Raw genomic sequence first — 19,666 nt, 5'->3', positions numbered from 1 at the left:
AAGTGATTCTCCTGCCACAGCCTCCCAAGTAGCTGGGATTACAGGCATGTGCCACCACACCCAGCTGATTTTGTATTTTTAGTAGAGATGGGGTTTCTCTGTGTTGGTCAGGCTGATCTTGAACTCCCGACCTCCGATGATCTGCCTGCCTTTGCCTCCCAAAGTGCTGGGATTACAGGTGAGAGCCACCACACCTGGCCAAAGATTAAAATTTTTAAGTGTTTGTTTAAAAAACCTATAGTATGATTGCAATTTTAATTCAGTGTTCTGTCAGTATTTTGTGCAATCACTTCATGCGTTTTTTTTTTTTTTTTTTTTTTCTTTTCTTTTTTTTCTGAGATGGCGTCTCGCTCTGTCACCTGGGCTGGAGTGCTGTGGCATGATCTTAGCTCATTGCAACCTCCACCTCCCAGGTTCAAGCGATTCTTCTGCCTCGGCCTCCTAAGTAGCTGGGATTACAGGTGCACACCCCCATGCCTGGCTAATTTTTGTATTTTACTTTGTGTTTTATGCAAATAACAACATTGTCTCTAGTGAAAAAAGTTTAAGTTTTAAACATTGGTTATTCCTCATTCTGTATGATTAGCTTACATGTCCTGGAGTGTGTTCGGTATTTGTCATGACTTAATTATTGTGGGGAAAATAACAGAGTATTTGCTTACATGCCACCTAATGAGTTCACTTTTTATACAGTAGTTTTTATTTATAGTCATAGTTGCTGAAAATGTTATGAAGAAATAAATCTGTCTTTATCGCTGTTTGATATTTCAGAAAGACTGGCAAAAGCAACATTAAGTGGAAAAACCTTAGTTTCCCATATAAATCCTAGATTTTATTCTTCACAATACTTGATCTACGTGTAAACTTTGCTTATTTACCTAAAGGAAAGTCATTTAAAAATAACATTTAGCATTTTCTTTAATATTTTGCAATTATTAGCAAAAAACTGTTTTAAGAATATTTCAAAAACATAAACAGTTGATTGCCACTCTACTACATCCTTTTATATTAGAGTAGCTTGAATATAAGGTGAAATTGTATCCAAAGAGTTTCTTACTGCAAATGCTGAGAAAACCACACTGTAACACCATTTTTACAAGTAAAGACTCATACCAGAACGTCTAGTTTGGGAGTATTTATACCTGTTATCGTCTTTAAAAACAGTGTATGGTATGCATATTTTTCTATTCCCAAGGCCCATTAGTTGGCATTCTACATTATCTGTATTCTTTAAGTAAATAGAATACTTACCTTTTCGGGATAAAAGAAACATAAAAACTTTCCTTAATTGTATAGCAGATAATCCAAGAACAAGTTTAGCCCAAGGTGAAGTAAGATAATACATTATATTTACAAGTTCCTTTTATGTGCTTGTTGTTGAGAACTGAGTTTTGAACATTTTCAACTGTCTTTAAATGGAGAGTTATATGCTGTCATTCTGTTACCCTTTACTGCCCTTCTACCATTTTAAATTTGATCTAAGTATTACAGAAAGCTAGCAGTGTTTTTGACATCTAGAAAAACATTAGTTTTGCAGTACACACACGTACATATATGAGACGTGTGTGTGTATACATATGCAATGTGTGTGTGTGTGTGTGTATATATATATGGTAAGTGCTATGAGTAAAAACTAAGGATAAAGGAATAGAGTCAGAAAAGGGCCCTCTGAAGAATAACATTCACACTGAAATGTGAACATTTAGTCGTTTACCATTAAGTCACATTGTTTAATCTGTCTTAATATTCATAGAAACGGTAATGTAGGATAATGGCCTCCAGATTCATCCGTTTATTCTAAGCAAACTAATGTAGGAACAGAAAACCAAATGCCACATGTTCTCACTCATAAGTGGGAGCTAAGCAATGAGAACACATGGACACAAAGAGGGGATCAACAGACACTGGGGCCTACTTGAGGGTGAAGATTGGAGGAGGGAGAGGATAAAAAAACTGCCTCTTGGGTGTTATACTTACTACTTTGGTGACAAAATAATCTGCACACCACAGAACCCCATATATGCAGTTTACCTATATAACAAACATGTTCGTGTACTCCTGAACCTGAAAGTTAAAAAAGAAATGATAGTGTAAAGATCTTAATAATCTCAAACATTTTTATTAAACTGATAAAATATTTTAACCAAACTCTTGAGTGTTCAAATTTTAGATAATCAGTAATTTAGCACTGCCCTATTACAGTAAATATTAAAAATTAACCTTAAAGCCAATGTAAGTAGTAGTAAGGAGTAGTTTTTAATGTAAGTAGTAGTTTTTACATCACAAAAGGTGTTTTTAGCTTAGCGTATGTGCTTTTGTTCTCAGCTAACGAAAAATGTTGATAAGCACAGTTCTACTTAAAGATGATTAGAAATATCAAGGAACCTATTTCATCTGGGAATATTTTTTCTGTAATAATGATCTAGGCTGTGGTAATGAAATTCTTTATTATCTGTGTTTACAAATCACTGTAACTTAATTAAAGCTTTACAATTATACCACAGATTAAAAATAGGAACAATTTGAAGATGTGATTTTATTTGAAAATTTTGTAATAAGGTTTAGCTTTGTAAGTATTTTTCTCTTGCTTTTAGGAATTAGAAATAACTTTCTTATTCCTGACAGAATATAAAATAAGCATAGTTAAAATTGTTTTATAGACAAGGATTTTCTTCACTCTTTGATGATGAAATAAGTGCCATGCATATTATTCTGAGTTAGAAGCACATAGAATGTCCTCTGATATATTGTTCAAGTGCACTATATGAAGAAAAGATTAAGGTTTATGTGATTCTATTTTTTTTCTTTTGGACTCTCTTAAAACCATGAAGATCTACTTGATGCTCCATATCAGCATTGTCCAGTAGAAATGTAATGGGCACCTCATATGTAATTTTTAAGATTTTTGTAGGCATATTTTTTGAAAACTTTTTAAAAGGCAGAGTTAATTTTGGTGATATTTTTTACTTAACCAAACATCTAAAATATTTTTCAACATTATTTTATTTATTTATTTATTGCGACAGAGTCACTCTGTTACCCAGGCTGGAGTGCAGTGACACAATCCTAGCTCACTGCAACCTCTGCCCCCTGGGATCAAGTGATTCTCATGCCGCAGCCCAAGTAGCTAGGATTATAGGTGCGCACCACCATTCCTGGCTAATTTTTGTATTTTTAGTAGAGATGGAGTTTTGCCATGTTGACCAGGCTGATCTTGAACTCCTGGCCTCAAGTGATCCGCTCACCTCGGCCTCTCAGAGTGCTGGGATTACAGGCATGAGCCATTGCGCTTGGCCCTCAACATGTTATTAATATAATAGTTATTAACCTTTTTTTGGTGAGGGATAATAAATGTTATTATCTGAAGCCACTAAGGTTTTTTTTTTTAAATTTTTAAAAAAGTTGTAAAATACACGTAACAAAATTTACTATTTTTACCATTTTGAAGTGCAGTTCAGCAGTATTTATTTCATATTTTTCTGCATCTTTCACCATTTTCCATCTCCAGAATTCATTTCATCTTGCAAGATGTAAACTCTGTACCCATGAAAGCATAACTTCCCATTCTTGTCCTTCCCCCAGCCCCTGGCAACCAAAGTCCACTGTGTATTTTACAGTTGGAGCACAACTCAGTTTGGACTACATACTTTCAAGTGTGTCTACATACATAATAAGTGCTTATTAGCCTGCTGTTGGCTACAGTTTTGGACAGCTCAGTTCTGTGCTGTAATAGATACTGAATCCGTTTATAGTTGGTCTATGTTACAGAATGTTACTATGTTATATGAATTAATTCTGTAGTAACATTTCTGTAATATTTTATTATTTGGTCCTTATTTGTCATCCAGAACAATAGGCAGGTCCAGTGGTCAGCAAAATGGTCATTCAAAAGTGGTGTGGCAAGATTCTGAAGTGGTGATGTCTATAGTTGGATACGCATTAGTGACTAGATGCCTGTGTTTGAGAAAGTTGGAGTCGGAAATGTTGGTAGTTATGAGCTACCATCTCTTAGGACTTGTTGTTGGGGCATGTAGATTTCTTGGAGTGTGCGTTGGGAATCCCCAAGACCAACCCATCATGCTTGATTTGCTCGAAGGACTCGTAGAAAAGCTGTTAAACTCATGGTTATGAGAAGCTGTTAAACTCATGGTTATGATTTGTTATGGCTAAAAGATACCAATGAAAATCAACAAAAAGAAAAGGTATATAGCTTGAAGTCCAAGAGGATCCAGATGTGAGCTTTCATTTGTCTTCTTCCACTGGAGTTGCATGGGCTATGACAACATGCAAAGAGCTTTAACCAGAGAAGCCCACCTGAGTCTTGTTGTGCAAGAAAATTACTGTGGATCGTTAGGCATGGAGTGCTCATATGACTGACTTTAGTTACTCAATCTCCAGCCTCTCCTGCAGGTCCTTCCTCACCTGAGAAATCAGACTGATACAGTATGTGCAAAAGCCCCAGGCATACAAAACAAGCATTAAACATAATTCATATTGTTTATATAGATTATCTGATGTGATCCAAGGTCTCTTTTATACAGAGACACTCTTACCAGGCAGGATATTCCAAGGGCTCGGAGGTTATCTCCCAGGAGCCTCTCACAGACTAGTGCTTTTTTCAGAATGTGCAGAGTTAGAGTACCCCAAGCCTCCCTAGTTACTTCTTCACTGCACAAGGTGATTTGGGAGCCTAACAAAGGAAGATGTTGCTAGTGTAAAGTCTTACAGAAACAAAGGGTAGATGAGAGTGGCAACAGCTCAGTACAACTTAAATATCTAATATGTTTAAACAAATGGCATGAGTTACTGACTCTAGGTAGAGCTATAAAGGTTGACTATCAGAAGTAAAGAATAGCATTTAGGATAACCATACAATTAACAGGTTTCTTTCTTTTTTTTTTTTTTTTTTGACGCGGAGTCTTGCTCTGTGCCCCAGGCTGGAGTGCAGTGGCGCGATCTCGGCTCACTGCAAGCTCCGCTCCCCCGGGTTCACGCCATTCTCCTGCCTCAGCCTCCCGAGTAGCTGGGACTACAGGCGCCCGCCACCTCGCCCGGCTAATTTTCTTGTATTTTTAGTAGAGACAGGGTTTCACCGTGTTAGCCAGGATGGTCTCGATCTCCTGACCTCATGATCCGCCCCTCTCGGCCTCCCAAAGTGCTGGGATTACAGGCTTGAGCCACCGCGCCCGGCAATTAACAGGTTTCTTAATTGGAATCAACTTCATGGTTTACTTTCTCCTTTAAATTCACCTTGCTTGGAAAGTGCATGTATTATCTAATCCACATCAAAACCTCCATTTCTGCCTATGATTGAGTAACTTGTAACAGACTAAAACTGCTGAAAACTAGAAATGCTGGGGGAAAAAATCATTTTGAAGGCATTGTAAAGGTTCTCCGTGAATCAACACTTGAAGAGTCAAGATTCAGGAGAGAAGTGAGGTAGACACACTCTGTGCTGGTTTTCCTCTTGATCCATTTTCCAACGCTTAAACTGTTGGGGGTAAGAAGATAAAAGCTGAGCAAGGCGTAAGAGATGAGCAAAAAACGACTGAAGAAGTTGAATGGAGCTTTCAGTAGTTTGTTGTTGTTGTTCTGGCCCTAGGTTTACAGTTAGAATCTGTTGAAGAGCCACACCATAGAGTGAGGACAAATCAGAGGCCTACCAATCTTTATAGTGTCTGAAACTCAGTCTCAAGTCAGCTCAGTCCCAATTGGATTGTGTCAGTCTGCTCCTACAGAGACTGTTAAAAAAATAAAAATTAAATCCTCTCTGGAGGAAGGTGACGTCATCTGGAGGCTCTACAGTTTTTCTATACACATTTGCGAATGATAACTCAATGTCTTACATACAATAAAAAATTACTAAGCATACAGGAAGATCAAGAGAAGAAAATTGACAAGAGAAACCGATTCACAGATTGTGCAGACTTTGGAGTTAAAAACAGGGGCTGTAAAATACTGTATTTGGTTCATGAAAATAGATGCCAAGGTGGAGAATTTAACTAGAGAACTAGCATCTGTAGAAAAGAATCAAATGGAAATTCTAGAGCTGAAAAATACAGTAACTAAAACTTGGAGCACAACAGATGGGTTTAACTGTAGATTAGACACAGATGAAAAGAGGATTTGTGAACTGGAGGATACATTAATAGAAAACATTTAGGAGCATAAACTTGACTTTAAACTGAGCTAAGGAATAGGAACTTTTCAATATTTCACCAAAGTATATCTCACCAAAATATGTCTCGTATTTTAGAGCATATGGGTGAAAAGAGTCCTTATTGAAGTGCAGTCGCAACTCTTGCTATTTTAATGTGTGTTTAGTATTTTTTGGTATTTTTATTATAGTGGATTTTAAAAATTTATTAACATTATTTAAGAGACAGCATCTCATTCTATCACTCAGGCTGGAGTGCAGTGGCACATTCGTAGCTCACTGCAGCCTCAAATTCCTGGGCTCAAAGTGATCCTCCCACCCCAGTCTCTCCTGAGTAGCTGAGCATATAGGCAGATGCCACCATGCCTGGCTAATTTTTTTGTTTTTTTCAGTAGAGACAAGTTCTCACTGTTTCCCAGGCTGGTCTTAACCTCCTGACCCCAAGAGATCCTCCTGCCTTGGCCTCCCAAAATGCCAGGGTTACAAGCATGAGCCACTATGCCAAGCTGGTTTCTATTTTAAAATATAAGTATATAATATGAAAGTGGTAAAATATAAAATTATTACTTATAAGTTTATTTGTGATACCTCCCCCCAGCTTTTGAGCAAACAAAAATTATTCTATAACTAATATGCATAGATTACCTGTTCAGTAAACTCAGTTACTTAGAATAAACTCTTATACTGAAAAAATAAGCAAAACATGTACAGATATAAAATAGATATCCGGAGCTGGATGGTAAATCCCCAGTACTTTAACATAGAGGTGTTATGTGGCCCTTATTCTTGGTTGATTGGGATAATGGTTATAGCGTGCATGGCAATCTGGTAAGCCAGCTCATCACAGAAATACCAAGTTAGAAAGGAAATTGTGGGTCAAGAATTTGGGTTTGGCATGAGTACCTTGTTCCATCATATCCAAGACTCTACTGTGAATTATACCATTAATTTATGTACCCGTAAGAAAAAATACTGCCAGTTACATTTTGATACCATATTAATTGTGAGATACATTCTGATTTCAAAGATGTTAAAGTGTGGAGGAAAAAGTAAGTGGTAATTCTGGTTTTAAATCTCAGTTCTGTCATTTATTTGTTTGACATGAGTCAAGGAACTTCTTTGAGCATATTTCCTCATGTATGAAAATGGGATAGTGTACTTTGCTTTTCAGAATGAGGAAGACTTAATTAGAGATAGGAAAGTATCTACTGTGTGTCGGGCATTCAGTACCAGCTAATTTGGCTTTCGTTTCTTCCTTCTAAAGCTTGGTTCTCTTAGTATGAAAGAGACACTTGAAAGCCTAACAAGGAAAAACAAAACCAAACTCTAATGTACTGGCTGTGTAAGAGCGTAAAAAGGAAAATTTCTTGTTGGAGCTGTTTAATTGTCAAACATTGTTCTTTGTCTTCCTCCATTACCTTACCCTCCCCCCAGTTACATCTGAAGATACCACTGGCTGGTTCCAATATGATGATTGATATTTATGTGATGGAACCTAAGCATCAAAATAATGTTGATATTTTACTAAAATGGCTTTTAAAATACACATTTTAAGAAAATTTCCAATCCTTCTAAACTTATTTGTGATGCTTAAAGTCCCACTCTTTAGTTTATAGAATTCCTGCTCGTCTGATGATGCCAAATAAATACAGCATTATTCAGAGTAGGTGGATCTTTTTTAAAAAGGGGTTGGATTTGGTGATGTTTGGCAGAAGTGAGAATTCCTCATTATATTCCTATTTTAAAAATTTCCAGTAAACCCAGGTGGTATTTTTCTTTAGTGGTAAAATATTTATAGCTTTAGTTTTGTGTTTATTCTTTTCTTTCAGGATTTTTCAAGCCACATTCAATTGATAGGATGAAAAAATTTAAGAGAAGGCTATCCCTCACTCTTCGAGGAAGCCAGACTATTGATGAATCATTGTCTGAATTGGCTGAACAAATGACTATTGAAGAAAACAGCAGCAAGGATAATGGTAAATATTTGGCATAGGGGGAGATGCTTCTTCCTTTTACTTTATGAATAGAATGTAAATATACTTTTTAGATAAGTTCATAATAGCTTCCTTTTGTTTATTTCTGTCTCATTCCATGGTTTCTTAAGAAATTGAAGACTGTACAACTTTTGTTTGCTTACTAACTGAAATATTTCCTTCTCACTCCGACATTACGATACCTGGTCTCAAACCCTGATGAATTGTTCTATTCCACATATCCTTCCATTTTTCGCTAGTTCTTAAATAAGGGTGCATTTTATAATATTATCTTGATTGTTAAATAACTATTAATATTTTCGTTATTATAACTACAGTTAATACAGCTTAAAAGTGCATAGGAAGTGTGTGAAATTTCTGTTTGTGGCTTCATCATAGTTTCATAATGTTTCGTGCATTCGACAGTGCTTTTTACAACATAAAGTAGTAGTATCCAGATGTTAAAATAAGAGCTTGTTAAATGTATTAAATACAAAATCCTGTTGAAATTTCTAGAGGAAGGCTACATACTCAAATCTGAAATAGCCCTAGGGATGTCATAATAATAACTGGGAAGGAACTTACGTGACTGGCTTTCAGTGTGTCATGATGTGCAGAGTATCTGGCAAATCTTCCTTACCTGTGCCTGAAATTCTCCTGTTAGAGATTTGTGGCAGTGGTTAGAAAGCATGAATATGCTTACCCCTTCCACTAGAATGCAAATATTTACGTTTTGACAGACGAAAAGGTATAGTGGAGTGGGCTCTGGACTTTTAAAATCATGGGTTTGGATTTTGGATACACTAATACACTTAAACATTTCCTAGTTGATGACTCTGGGTAAGCCATTTATCCTACCCAGGCTTCAGTTTTCTTATTTCCTTTCCTCAGAAGGGTCATTATTTGCTCAAGGTTACCCAGCTCCAGAACCAGTACTTTAGAACCCATATTTCTTCACTTCCAAGTCTACAGCATTGCTACTGTTCTGCAAGGAGCCTTTCATTCATTTGTTAAGGTTTTCCTTGATAACATCTACCTTTTTTTTTTGAGACAGTCTCGCTCTGTGCCCAGGCTGGAGTGCAGTGGCACAATGTCAGTTCACTGCAACCTCTGCCTCCTGGGTTCCAAGTGATTCTCCTGCCTCAGCCTCCTGAGTAGTTGGGATTACAGGCATGGGCCACCATGCCCAGCTAAGTTTTTTGTATTTTTAGTAGGGATGGAGTTTCACCATGTTGACCAGGCTAGTCTTGAACTCCTGACCTCAAGTGATCTGCCTGCCTCGGCCTCCCAAAGTGCTGGGATTACAGGTGTGAGCCACTGCGCCTGGCGTCGTTTTGTTTTTGTCATGGTAGGGAGGAGAGGAAATTTAATATAATAATTTGGATATTATTTTAAATCCAAATTACATTTGGGTCAAATCTCAAAGATTACTTTATGATTTTACTGTTGTTCCTCTTGCCGGAGGACCTCTTCTAGATACACAGAGCAAAATCCTTAATTCTCTTTTAGACCCCCTCATTGAATTTTTGGTGGGAAGCCCAGTGTGCTTACTTTTATGATAGAAGGGTCTTGCCAATGTGTTTGCCAATGATCAGGAATAAAATAAGCACAGTACATATCATAGTGGATGGTTTCTGTGACATATTTTTAGTATTTGACTACAAGACAAATCTCTTTTCCTAAAGAGAAGGTATGAGTCAAAGAAAATGAATGTATGTTTTAGCTAATATTTTAGACCAGTTGCATATTTTCTGGAATATTTTGGTATTAACTATCATAAAACATGCTTTGTTTTTAACAAATGGTGAAAGATTAAAAATATTTGTTTTTTCAATTTGTATGTGTTTATTAAAACTTCTTTTATTACGGTAGTAACTTTTAATAGGTAGTAAAGAAGGGCAAATATGTTATCTGTTGAGTTTCTTCTTGACCTGACTTACTTGAAGTAATACTTGAGTATGTCGTAAGAGACATTGATTCCTCTTGGGTTACAAAGATTGCTGGTAGCATCGGCTACCATAATCTACTATTGCTTGTTTTCTCTCTGTAATAGCACATGGATTTCAGCAACAGCTTTCACAGAGATTCTACACCTTTTTGGTCACCTGTCAGTGCCTAATAGCTGATTCCAACACATTCTTTTCTTGTGGAACATATTTTAGAGTATAAAAGCTGTTAGGTCACATACACAGATGCAGTCCATGCCAGAATTCAGAGAATATAACATAATGAATGTCAAGTATATACTTTTTAATTGATCTTCTTACATACAATATAAGCAGTTTATGAAGGAACAGTGAGCTTTGTTTAATGCCAAATAGTAGCATAATGCTAGCTGAAGGAGTAGGAGGAATATACAGTCATACATTGCTTAACAACGGGGATGAATTCCGAGAGATGTGTTATTAGGCCATTTCATCATTGTGCAAACATCAGAGTACACTTAACAAAACTAGGTAGTATAGCTTACTGCATACCTAGGCTACATGGTACAACCTGTTAAATAATAGGCTACAAACCTGTACAGCATATTATGGTACTGAATACTGTAGATAGTTGTAACACAATGGTAAGTGTTTGTGTATCTAAGTCTATCTAAACATAGAAAAGGAAATGCATTGTGCTACTATGTTACAGCAGGTACAGTATCACTAGGCTATAGGAGTTTTTCAGGTCCATTATAATATTATGAGACCACTGTTGTATATGATGTCTATCATTGACTGAAACATCACATGGCACATAACAGCAGTTTATAATTTCCCTAAACTGCTTTTGGACCAATTTTTGATCACTTGTCTCTTGATTAGTCACAGGCATGATCACAGTCCTATTACTCTTGCATATCTAGGCACATGACACTCCTGCATACTCTAGATCCAGAACACATTAATTGGGGGGTAATACTATAAACATCTTGGAAAAATTATGTGTATGATGCATTTGGTTATACTTATACCCATAATCTCACTCATGCATGTTCTACCTCTATCCAAACAGAATGTGAGATATTATCTCTCTCATTTTGATAACTGAGTCATACTATGAAGGTTTTAACTCAGTTATAAATCTATAATATAATTCACATTACTTTGTCTGTTTATAGAAACTAGTATGTTTGCACATTGACAGGTTGGTTGAACCTAGGAATGAAGAATCCTGAATTTGTATTCAGTATGTTAAAAAAAAAAGTTGAAAGTTTGCAAATTTGGTTGATTTAAGGATACTGGCCTTAACTCATTACACCTTTCCCTAAATATGAATAAAATTTTTGCACAAAAATTTACAAACTGAAATGTACAAAATAATTTTTTCTGTAGTGCCTGGAAGAAAAAGAATTTTGAGCCTATCAGGTTTCTTTTTACTAACTGAGAAGTGTTGAATGTTCAATTTTTAAAAACCTGTCAAGGCCAAGCATGGTGGCTTATGCCTGTAATCCCAGCACTTTGGGGAGGCCGAAGTGGGCAGATCACTGGAGGCAAGGAGTTCTAGACCAGCCTGGCCAACATGGTGAAACCTGTCTCTACTAAAAATACACAAATTAGCTGAATGTGGTGGTGCATGCCTGTAGTCCCCCAGCTGCTCAGGAGGCAGGAGAATTGCTTGAACTCAGGAGGCAGAGGTTGCAGTGAGCCGAGATGGCGCCCCTGCATTCCAGCCTGGGTAACAGAGCTAGACTCCATCTCAAAAACAAAACAAAACAAAAACCTGTCAAAAATTAATTTACCTCAGTTCTTCAAAAAGTTAAATGTAGACTTACTATATGACCCAATAATTCTGTTCCTAGGAATATACCCCAAATAATTGAAACAGGTAATCAAAGTCTTGTACACAAATATTTACATTTGTAGCAGCACTATTCACAACAGCTAACATGGAAACAACCCAGATGCCCATCAGCAGATGAATGGATAAACAGAATGTGGTCTGTCCGTAGAATGGAATATTATTCAATACATAAATGAAGCGCTATGTGCGATAGCATAGATGAACTTTGAAAACTGAAAGGAGCCAGACCCAAAATACTCTTATGATTCCATTTATATGAAGTATCCAGAATAGGTAAATCCATAGAGTCAAAAAGCAGATTAGTGGTTCCCAGAGGCTGATAGGGAGAAAAGACTGAGGAGTGACTGGTTAATGTGTATGGAATCTTCTCTGGTGATATGAAAATGTTTTGGAAAACAGAGAGGTTATGGTTGTACCACATTCTAAGTATATGAAATGCCACTGAATTGTATACTTTAAAATGGTTAATGTTATAAGAATTTCATCTCAATTAAAAATTCAGTTCATCTGAGCTATAGCTTTCCCTCATAGACGCTCAATTTATTTGATGTCTTTTTTTTTTTTTTTTTGCTGTCACTGCAGCAGAACACGTTTGTTAAGTCTTAATTCTATTTTAAGACTTACCACAGAAAGTTATATTTCAGAATCTTGTGTTTACATAGCCTTGAACTTATTTTTTCTTATATTGGGAAGATATATTGAGATTATTGAATCTGATGAGGAGAATAGGTGACAATTTAAATGTGAGGAAGAGAATAAATCACAGTTGTAGAAAGGTAGAGTTATGTTATGTTGTACATATACTACTTGAGACTTCTTGACCAACTGAAATTCTTCATCTAATGTACATGTTCTCAAGAAGTGTAGTCAGATAAACCTGACAATGTCACTTATCATGATTATTTAGGATTAGAAGTAACATCAAAAGGCAAAGATTTAAATGGCCTGGTTCTCCTGAGATTCCAAATTCTCATTCTTAACCTCCCCATTTGTACAGTGGAGCAATTTGTCATGTTTGGAGTCAACAAATCCCAGTTTTATGGATATTGTGAGCCTCTGTCTTTTACCTCGGTCTCTTTATCTTGCTGATCTCTTACATGATAGCTGTGACAGTTTGTGGTTACATTATAACAGTAACTGTTTTTTACAACAGTGGATAACATAGGGAGTTTAAGGAGGACTAACTCCTACACATAGCACAAGTTCCAGGAAAGGTTGAAGCGAGGGCATACACTCCATTGGATATATGTAGGATCTAGAATGGGATCAGGCTAGTAGTAATGTTTAAAAGAGTAGGACTGGGAGGAGGGAATGGCTTAGGCTATGAGTTGGGCTGTGAAATTGCATGTTCCTGCTCATAGTTCACGTAATGAAAAGATCCAGATAAATAAGATGCCAGATAACACTTCTTAGTGGAATCATAATGTTTGCCATGTTGTGGTGGTAAAAATCATTGGAAATCCTTACTTGGAACTAATTATAGAATATAAAAGATCTGCAATGTTTCATGTAGATTTCCATTACTTTTTTAAAGTTAAGGTAAAATATATATAACACAAAGTTTAACATTTTGAAGTATACGATTCAGCAGCATTAAATACTTGTCTATTTACATGTGTATCCATCACTGCTACCCATGTCTATAACTTTTTCATCATCCGACACTGAAACTCTGTACCCATTAAACAATACCTCCACATTCCCTCCTCTCCCCAGCCCCTGGTAACCACAATTCTACTTTCTGTGTATGAATTTGCCTATTCTAGGTACCTCATATAAATGGAACCATATAATATTTGTCCTTTGTGTCTGACTTATTTCCCTTAGTGTTATTATTGAATTGGCCAGTTAATTACTTTCAAGATCTGGAAGTGTTAGAACAGTTTATTCTGTTTTATTGTGGCTCTCTCATGGGCTACAATCTCTTCTCTATCTATACCCTCTCCTTGGGTGACCTCATCCAATCCTATAATTTCTGCTGCCATATATATATTGACTACTGCTAAGTCTGAATCTCCAGTTAGGCTCTTCATCTGGATCTCTAGATTCATATTTAAATGCCTTCTTGTCTTCTCCACATAGATGTGTAATGGGAATCTTAGACTTCGTATGACCAAATCAGAATTCTTGATTTCCTTTCTCCAAAATCTGCCTCTCCTCAAACTTTCCTCACTTAACCAGTTACTAAAACTAAAAATCTAGGTGTTGTCCCTGATTCTTTTCTCTCCTTTACCTTCCTGTTGTCTCCTCCCTGCCCCCAACCGTCACCATTGTGGCTTCCAATTTTTTACCACATAAATAACCTTTACAAACTCATGATTACGATAGTCACCTGTATCAGAGGTCCCCAGCCTTTTTGGCATCAGGGACCAGTTTTGTGGAAGACAGTTTTTCCACAGACTGAGGTTGGGGGGATGGTTTCCGGATGATTCAAGCATATTATATTTATTGTGCCCTTTATTTCTGTTATTATTACATTGTAATATATAATGAAATAATTACATAACTCACTATAATGTAGAATCAGTGAGAGCCCTGCCCTTGTCTTCCTACAACTAGATGGTCCCATCTGAGGGTGGTGGGAGACAGTGACAGATCATCAGGCATTAGACTCTCATAAGGAGCACAAAACCTAGATCCCTCGCATGCACAGTTCACAACAGGGTTAGTACTCCTGTGAGAATCAATGCTGCCACTGATCTGACAGGAAGTGGAGCTCAAGCAGTAATGTGAGTGATGGGGAGTGGCTGTAAATACAGATGAAGCTTTGCTCACTCGCCCACTGCTCACCTCTTGGCCAGGTTCGTAACAGGCCATGGACCAGTACTGGTCTGTGACCCAGGAGTTGGGGACCCCTGATCGATGTGACTGATGCGCAATTCCAATTATAGTCCATTAATAAATCATGTTTCATATATTTTTAACAGTTGATCTGGCAAAGATTTAAAAATATTTTGAGGCTAGGCATGGTGGCTCCTTGTAATCCCAGTGCTTTGGGAGATTGAGGTTAGGAGGATCACTTGAGCCCAGGAGTTTGAGACTAGCTGGGCAACATAGCAAAACCCCATCTCTACCAAAAAGACACAGATTAGCCAGGTGTGATGGTGTGTGCCTATAGTCCCAGCTATGGTGGGGAGGATGAAGTGGGAGGATCACATGAGCCCAGGTGGTTGAGGCTGCAGTGAGCTGTGACTGCACCACCGCACTCCAGCCTGTGCAACAGAGCAAGACCCTGCCTGGAAAAAAAGAAAAAAAAAATCTTTGAATAGACGTTTTTACTATAAATGCTGACTAAAAGCTGGGTGGTAGGAGTGTGTGTGAAACTAATTTAGCAATTGTGTCTGCTGGCCTGTTGCTTCTGCCTTTGTAATATGTCCTAAATCTGTCTGCTTCCCTCTGTCTTCAGTACAGCTATCCTAGTCTAAGCCACCAACATTTGTTACTTAGGGTACTATAGTAATCTCCTCCTTTTGCTCTTGGTTCCCTATTGCCTGTTTTTCAAACAGCAACCAAGGTGGTGTCTTAAAAAATTATTTTCAATAATTACAAATTCAAAGGAAGTTACGAAGATAATATGCAAAGGACCCATACTTGTACCGTTCTCCCAGTCCCCCTCACCATTGTGGTTCCATCTTATGTAACTACAGAACCCAGGAAATAGATACTGGAATAAAGTCTAAATATAGTTCTGTGTCATGTCCTCACCTGTGTTGATTCGTATAACCACTGCAGTCAAGATAACTATTTCATCATGACAAGAGATCTCTCGTGTTACCCTTTTGTAGTCATCCCTACCCCCTTACCTCCTACTATCTCTAACCCTTCACAGTGATATTTTTGAAACATGAATCAGATCATATCACTCCCCTGCTTCAAAGCTACCATAACTGATTCCAATCTGAGAATAAAATTCAAACTTTTATGGTGAAGTATGAATGTTGAATGACTTGTTCCCTCCTTACCTCTCTGGTCTCACCTAGTACCACTGTTCCCTGCACGGTTAGGTACTCTAGCTATACTTGCCTTCTTTCTAGTCCTCTAACACAGTGGTTCTCAAAGTGTGATCTCTGGACCAGCAATGTCAGCAGGGCCTGGGAATTTGTTAGAAACACATATTTTTAGATTCCACCCCAGACCTACTGAACCAGGAAGTCTGTGGGTGAGACCCAGCAATCGTGTTTTACAGATCCTCAAAGATGATTCTGAAGCATGTTAAAGTTTGAGGACCACTATTCTAACAAGTCAAACCCTGCCATATGTCGGCTTTTGCAGTAGCTTTTTTCTCTATCTGGAATATTATGTTATCCACAACTTACCCATCTTCCCTGACTGGCTCTTCCTTGCATTTAAATTTCTGTTAAAATTATCTCAGCAGAGAGAACTTTCCTCAGTATACAGTGTAAAATAACTAGCTACTCATTTCCACATCCCTCTATTTTAGTCTTTTGCATATTGCCTGTCATTACCTGACTCTGTGTGTGTGTTTTTTTCCCTATTAGGTTTTATGCACTCTGAGAATAGTACTTTGTTTTGTTCACCAGTTGATGCCCAGTGCCTAGAGTAGTGTTTATCAAATAATATGTCCTTATGATCCCCATTTTTTTCCTATATTCTCCAGAACAATTAAGCTATATTCTCCAGGACAGCTTTACAGAGCAACTAAAGTGTTGTCTGTAGGCAAAGTATTTGCATAATTTGTATTTAATATTTTACAAATTATTTACGTGAAATGATCTAGAAAGAGAAAAAAATCTTCATTTTTCTTTCCTCTTTCTTGAGACAGGGTCTTACTCTGCCACCCAGGCTGGAATGCAGTGGCATTATCTTAGCTCACTGCAGCCTCAAACTCCTGGGCACAAGAGATCCTCCCACTCTATCCTCCTGAGTAGCTGGGACTACAGGTGCATGCCATCATGCTTGGCTGAGAAGAATCTTATTGTATGCTATAGCTTGTATTATCTCACATTGTTTGTAATTTGTTTATGCATTTATTTCAGATAGCCCCTCCTTATTCATTATTAAATCATTGATTATTTTGCTAGACTTAAGACCCCCAAATTCTTTATCAGGTACTTCCAAGGAATGTACAGATCACAGGAAACTTTAGACACGTGTTCTGTATTACTAGGTAGACATTTGCCCCTATCTCCAATCTGGTCTTTGACCCGGATTAGATAGCTTGGACCTTGAGTGAGCCTTTGGGCCCTCATGCCCCATCCTTCCTCTACACTTTCAGGCAACCAGTACTAGTAGAGGCTCAGGCCACATGGCCTTCTTGGCCCATTTTTCTGGAGCCCATACCCTGGTCCTGTTCTTCGGATCCTAGCATTTTCTTGTGAGAAAAGCCTTTCACTTTAAGGCTTGTAGCCAGCTCCTCCTGTCAGCCTGTCCTTGGTTGAGAAACCTTTACAGGCAGAGGAATCCCCTGATGAGGAGGTATCCTTATGCTTGATTGTTAGCTACAGAATAATAGTTGGCTTCATTTTAAAAAGAATGTATTCAGAGCAGCCCAGTTCTTTTTAAAACTCCTTGGCTGCTATCAGTAAAAACAGAATTCTAATATAGAAGATTAATTGTGTATCACAAGACGTATCTTTAACCTGTATCAGAGCTCTTCTTTGGAGGTGGAAAGGAGTCATGAGATTTCCAGTAAACATTACAAAACAGGTTCTCCCCCATGCATAATTAAATAGCTTTTAAGTATTATATTTTTTAAATGTTTCTGCTTGGTTATGGGTCCGTGATTGTTTAAAAATTCTTTATATTAATCCCAAATTCGGGGGAATAAACTTGGAGCCTCTGTATTGATATGTATTTAGGTATTCTGTTTTATTCACTAATTGACATACTTTTGAATGTCCAGCAAACAGGGATGTAAATTCCTTTAGACCGGGACCATCCTTTTATATTCTAAAGCATGCTTAATTTCTTTTTTTTCTCTTTGAGACGGAGTCTTGCTCTGTTGCTTAGGCTGGAGTGCAGTGGCACAATCTCGGCTCACTGCAGCCTCTGCCACCCCGGTTCAAGCAATTCTCCTGTCTCAGCCTCTTGAATAGCTGGGACTACAGGCGCATGCCATCACGCCCAGCTAATTTTTGTGTTTTTAGTAGAGATGGAGTTTCACCATGTTGGTCAGACTGGTCTCAAACTCCTGACCTTAGGTGGTCTGCCTGCCTTGGCTTCCCAAAGTGCTAGGATTACAGTTGTGAGCCACGTGCGCAGCCAAGCATGCTTAAAATAAGGCACACAGGTAGTCAGTAAATGGAGGAGTGGTATGGAAACATTCTTGAGATACACTAAAATAAACAAACGGATGAAAATTTGGTTGGGTATATTAGTAGTTTTGTGGTTCTTAGCCACTTTTGATTATGTAAGAAATGGATGGTTATTAGACCAACTTAAAATATTCAAGTATTTTCTTAAGTTTTTTTTTCAGAGAAACGATTTTAATTTTAGTACTGTGTATAGGTAAGCAAAGCAGTTAGGCTAAATGTAATAATCTCTGTTACAACTTTTTGATTTGCTTTCTGTTTTGCTTTCTCAATCCTTCTCATGTGATCCTGGATCTTGGGCTGATGATGGAATGATTTTTGAATACTACGAACCACAGAGCCTATTGTGAAGAATGGCAGGCCTCCAACGTCTCACAGCATGCATTCCTTCCTCCACCAGTACACAGGATCTTTCAAGAAGCCCCCATTGCGGAGACCACACAGTGTTATTGGAGGGAGCCTTGGTTCCTTCATGGCAATGCCTAGAAATGGAAGCAGATTAGGTACTTTGATTACTTGTCTATTGTGTTTACCTTTCTGATTATACGTCACGTAAATTGTTAAGTTTTAGTTGTATAAAAGTCAGCAACTTTTATTATCTGGTTTCTTCTGTCAGATAAAAATCAAGTTGAGATCAAGAGGAATAGCAGAAAGATGGAAAGTTCTAGAGAGGTAGTAGTTCTGACAGTACAGAGAAGTAATATTTGAAAAACCTGTCCATCAGGAGGGAAATGAAACCCATAATAAATGGATGCAGTATTTCAAGATGAATGGCAATTTGGGATGGTGTTTATTTTAGGGTCATGCTTCAGTAACTTTTCAGATCATCACCATATAAAGCCTAGTGCAATGATTATATATATGGTTATCAGCCAAATTTTTTCTTCTTCTGTCATTACATCTTTAAATATCCAAGAAAAAAAATTTGCAAGTTTCTGTTTATATTTGTTTATTCCTCTGGCCTTTTTTGATGATGTCTTTATGTTTTTATTTTTATTTTTTTTTGAGACAGCATCTCCCTCTGTCACCCAGGCTGGAGGGAAATGCAGTGGAGCCATTGAGGCTCACTGCAGCCCTGACCTCTCAGGCTGAAATGATCCTCCCACTTCAGCCTCCTGAGTAGCTGGAACTACCTGTGCATGCCACTACGCCTGGCTAATTTTTTTTTTTTTTTTTTTTTTTAAAGAGACAGGGTCTCACTATGTTGCCCAGGCTGGTCTTGAACTCCTGGACTCAAGTGATCCACTTGCCTTGGCCTCCCAGAGTGCTGGGATTACAGGCATAAGCCACCACACCTGTCCTATTATGTTTTGATTTTAAAAATCACTAACTATTTTATAGTCTTCTTAGATAATTATATTTACTGAAGTTCCTAGGGGTTTTATTCTACTGCTCATTTTATGTGCTTACTCTTCGTATAGTATATTATTTCCAAATGTGTTTCTTTAATTTTGGGAGTATGAGCTTATCTACAG

At 37.6% G+C, this 19,666-nt stretch overlaps 1 protein-coding gene across 4 annotated transcripts in view; it reads left to right on the top strand.

Moving 5' to 3' along the window:
• Positions 1–19,666, top strand: part of CDK17 (cyclin dependent kinase 17) — a 115,664-nt gene that overhangs the window by 58,617 nt on the left and 37,381 nt on the right. For 3 of the 4 annotated variants that reach the window (XM_005571919.5, XM_074007572.1, XM_065524672.2), the window contains exons 2-3: positions 7,987–8,133; positions 18,530–18,694. In XM_005571919.5, the coding sequence (XP_005571976.1) occupies positions 8,016–8,133; positions 18,530–18,694 (283 nt within the window). In that variant the 5' untranslated portion in view covers positions 7,987–8,015. The remainder of the gene's footprint in view (positions 1–7,986; positions 8,134–18,529; positions 18,695–19,666) is intronic. The other variant, XM_074007573.1, reaches the window with a different exon arrangement.

The sequence above is a fragment of the Macaca fascicularis genome, chromosome 11, assembly GCF_037993035.2.
Source record: "Macaca fascicularis isolate 582-1 chromosome 11, T2T-MFA8v1.1".
In the NCBI taxonomy this organism is placed as follows: domain Eukaryota; kingdom Metazoa; phylum Chordata; class Mammalia; order Primates; family Cercopithecidae; genus Macaca; species Macaca fascicularis.
The sequence above is the reverse complement of the archived record's forward strand: the minus strand, read 5'-3'. Positions and strand labels throughout refer to the sequence as shown.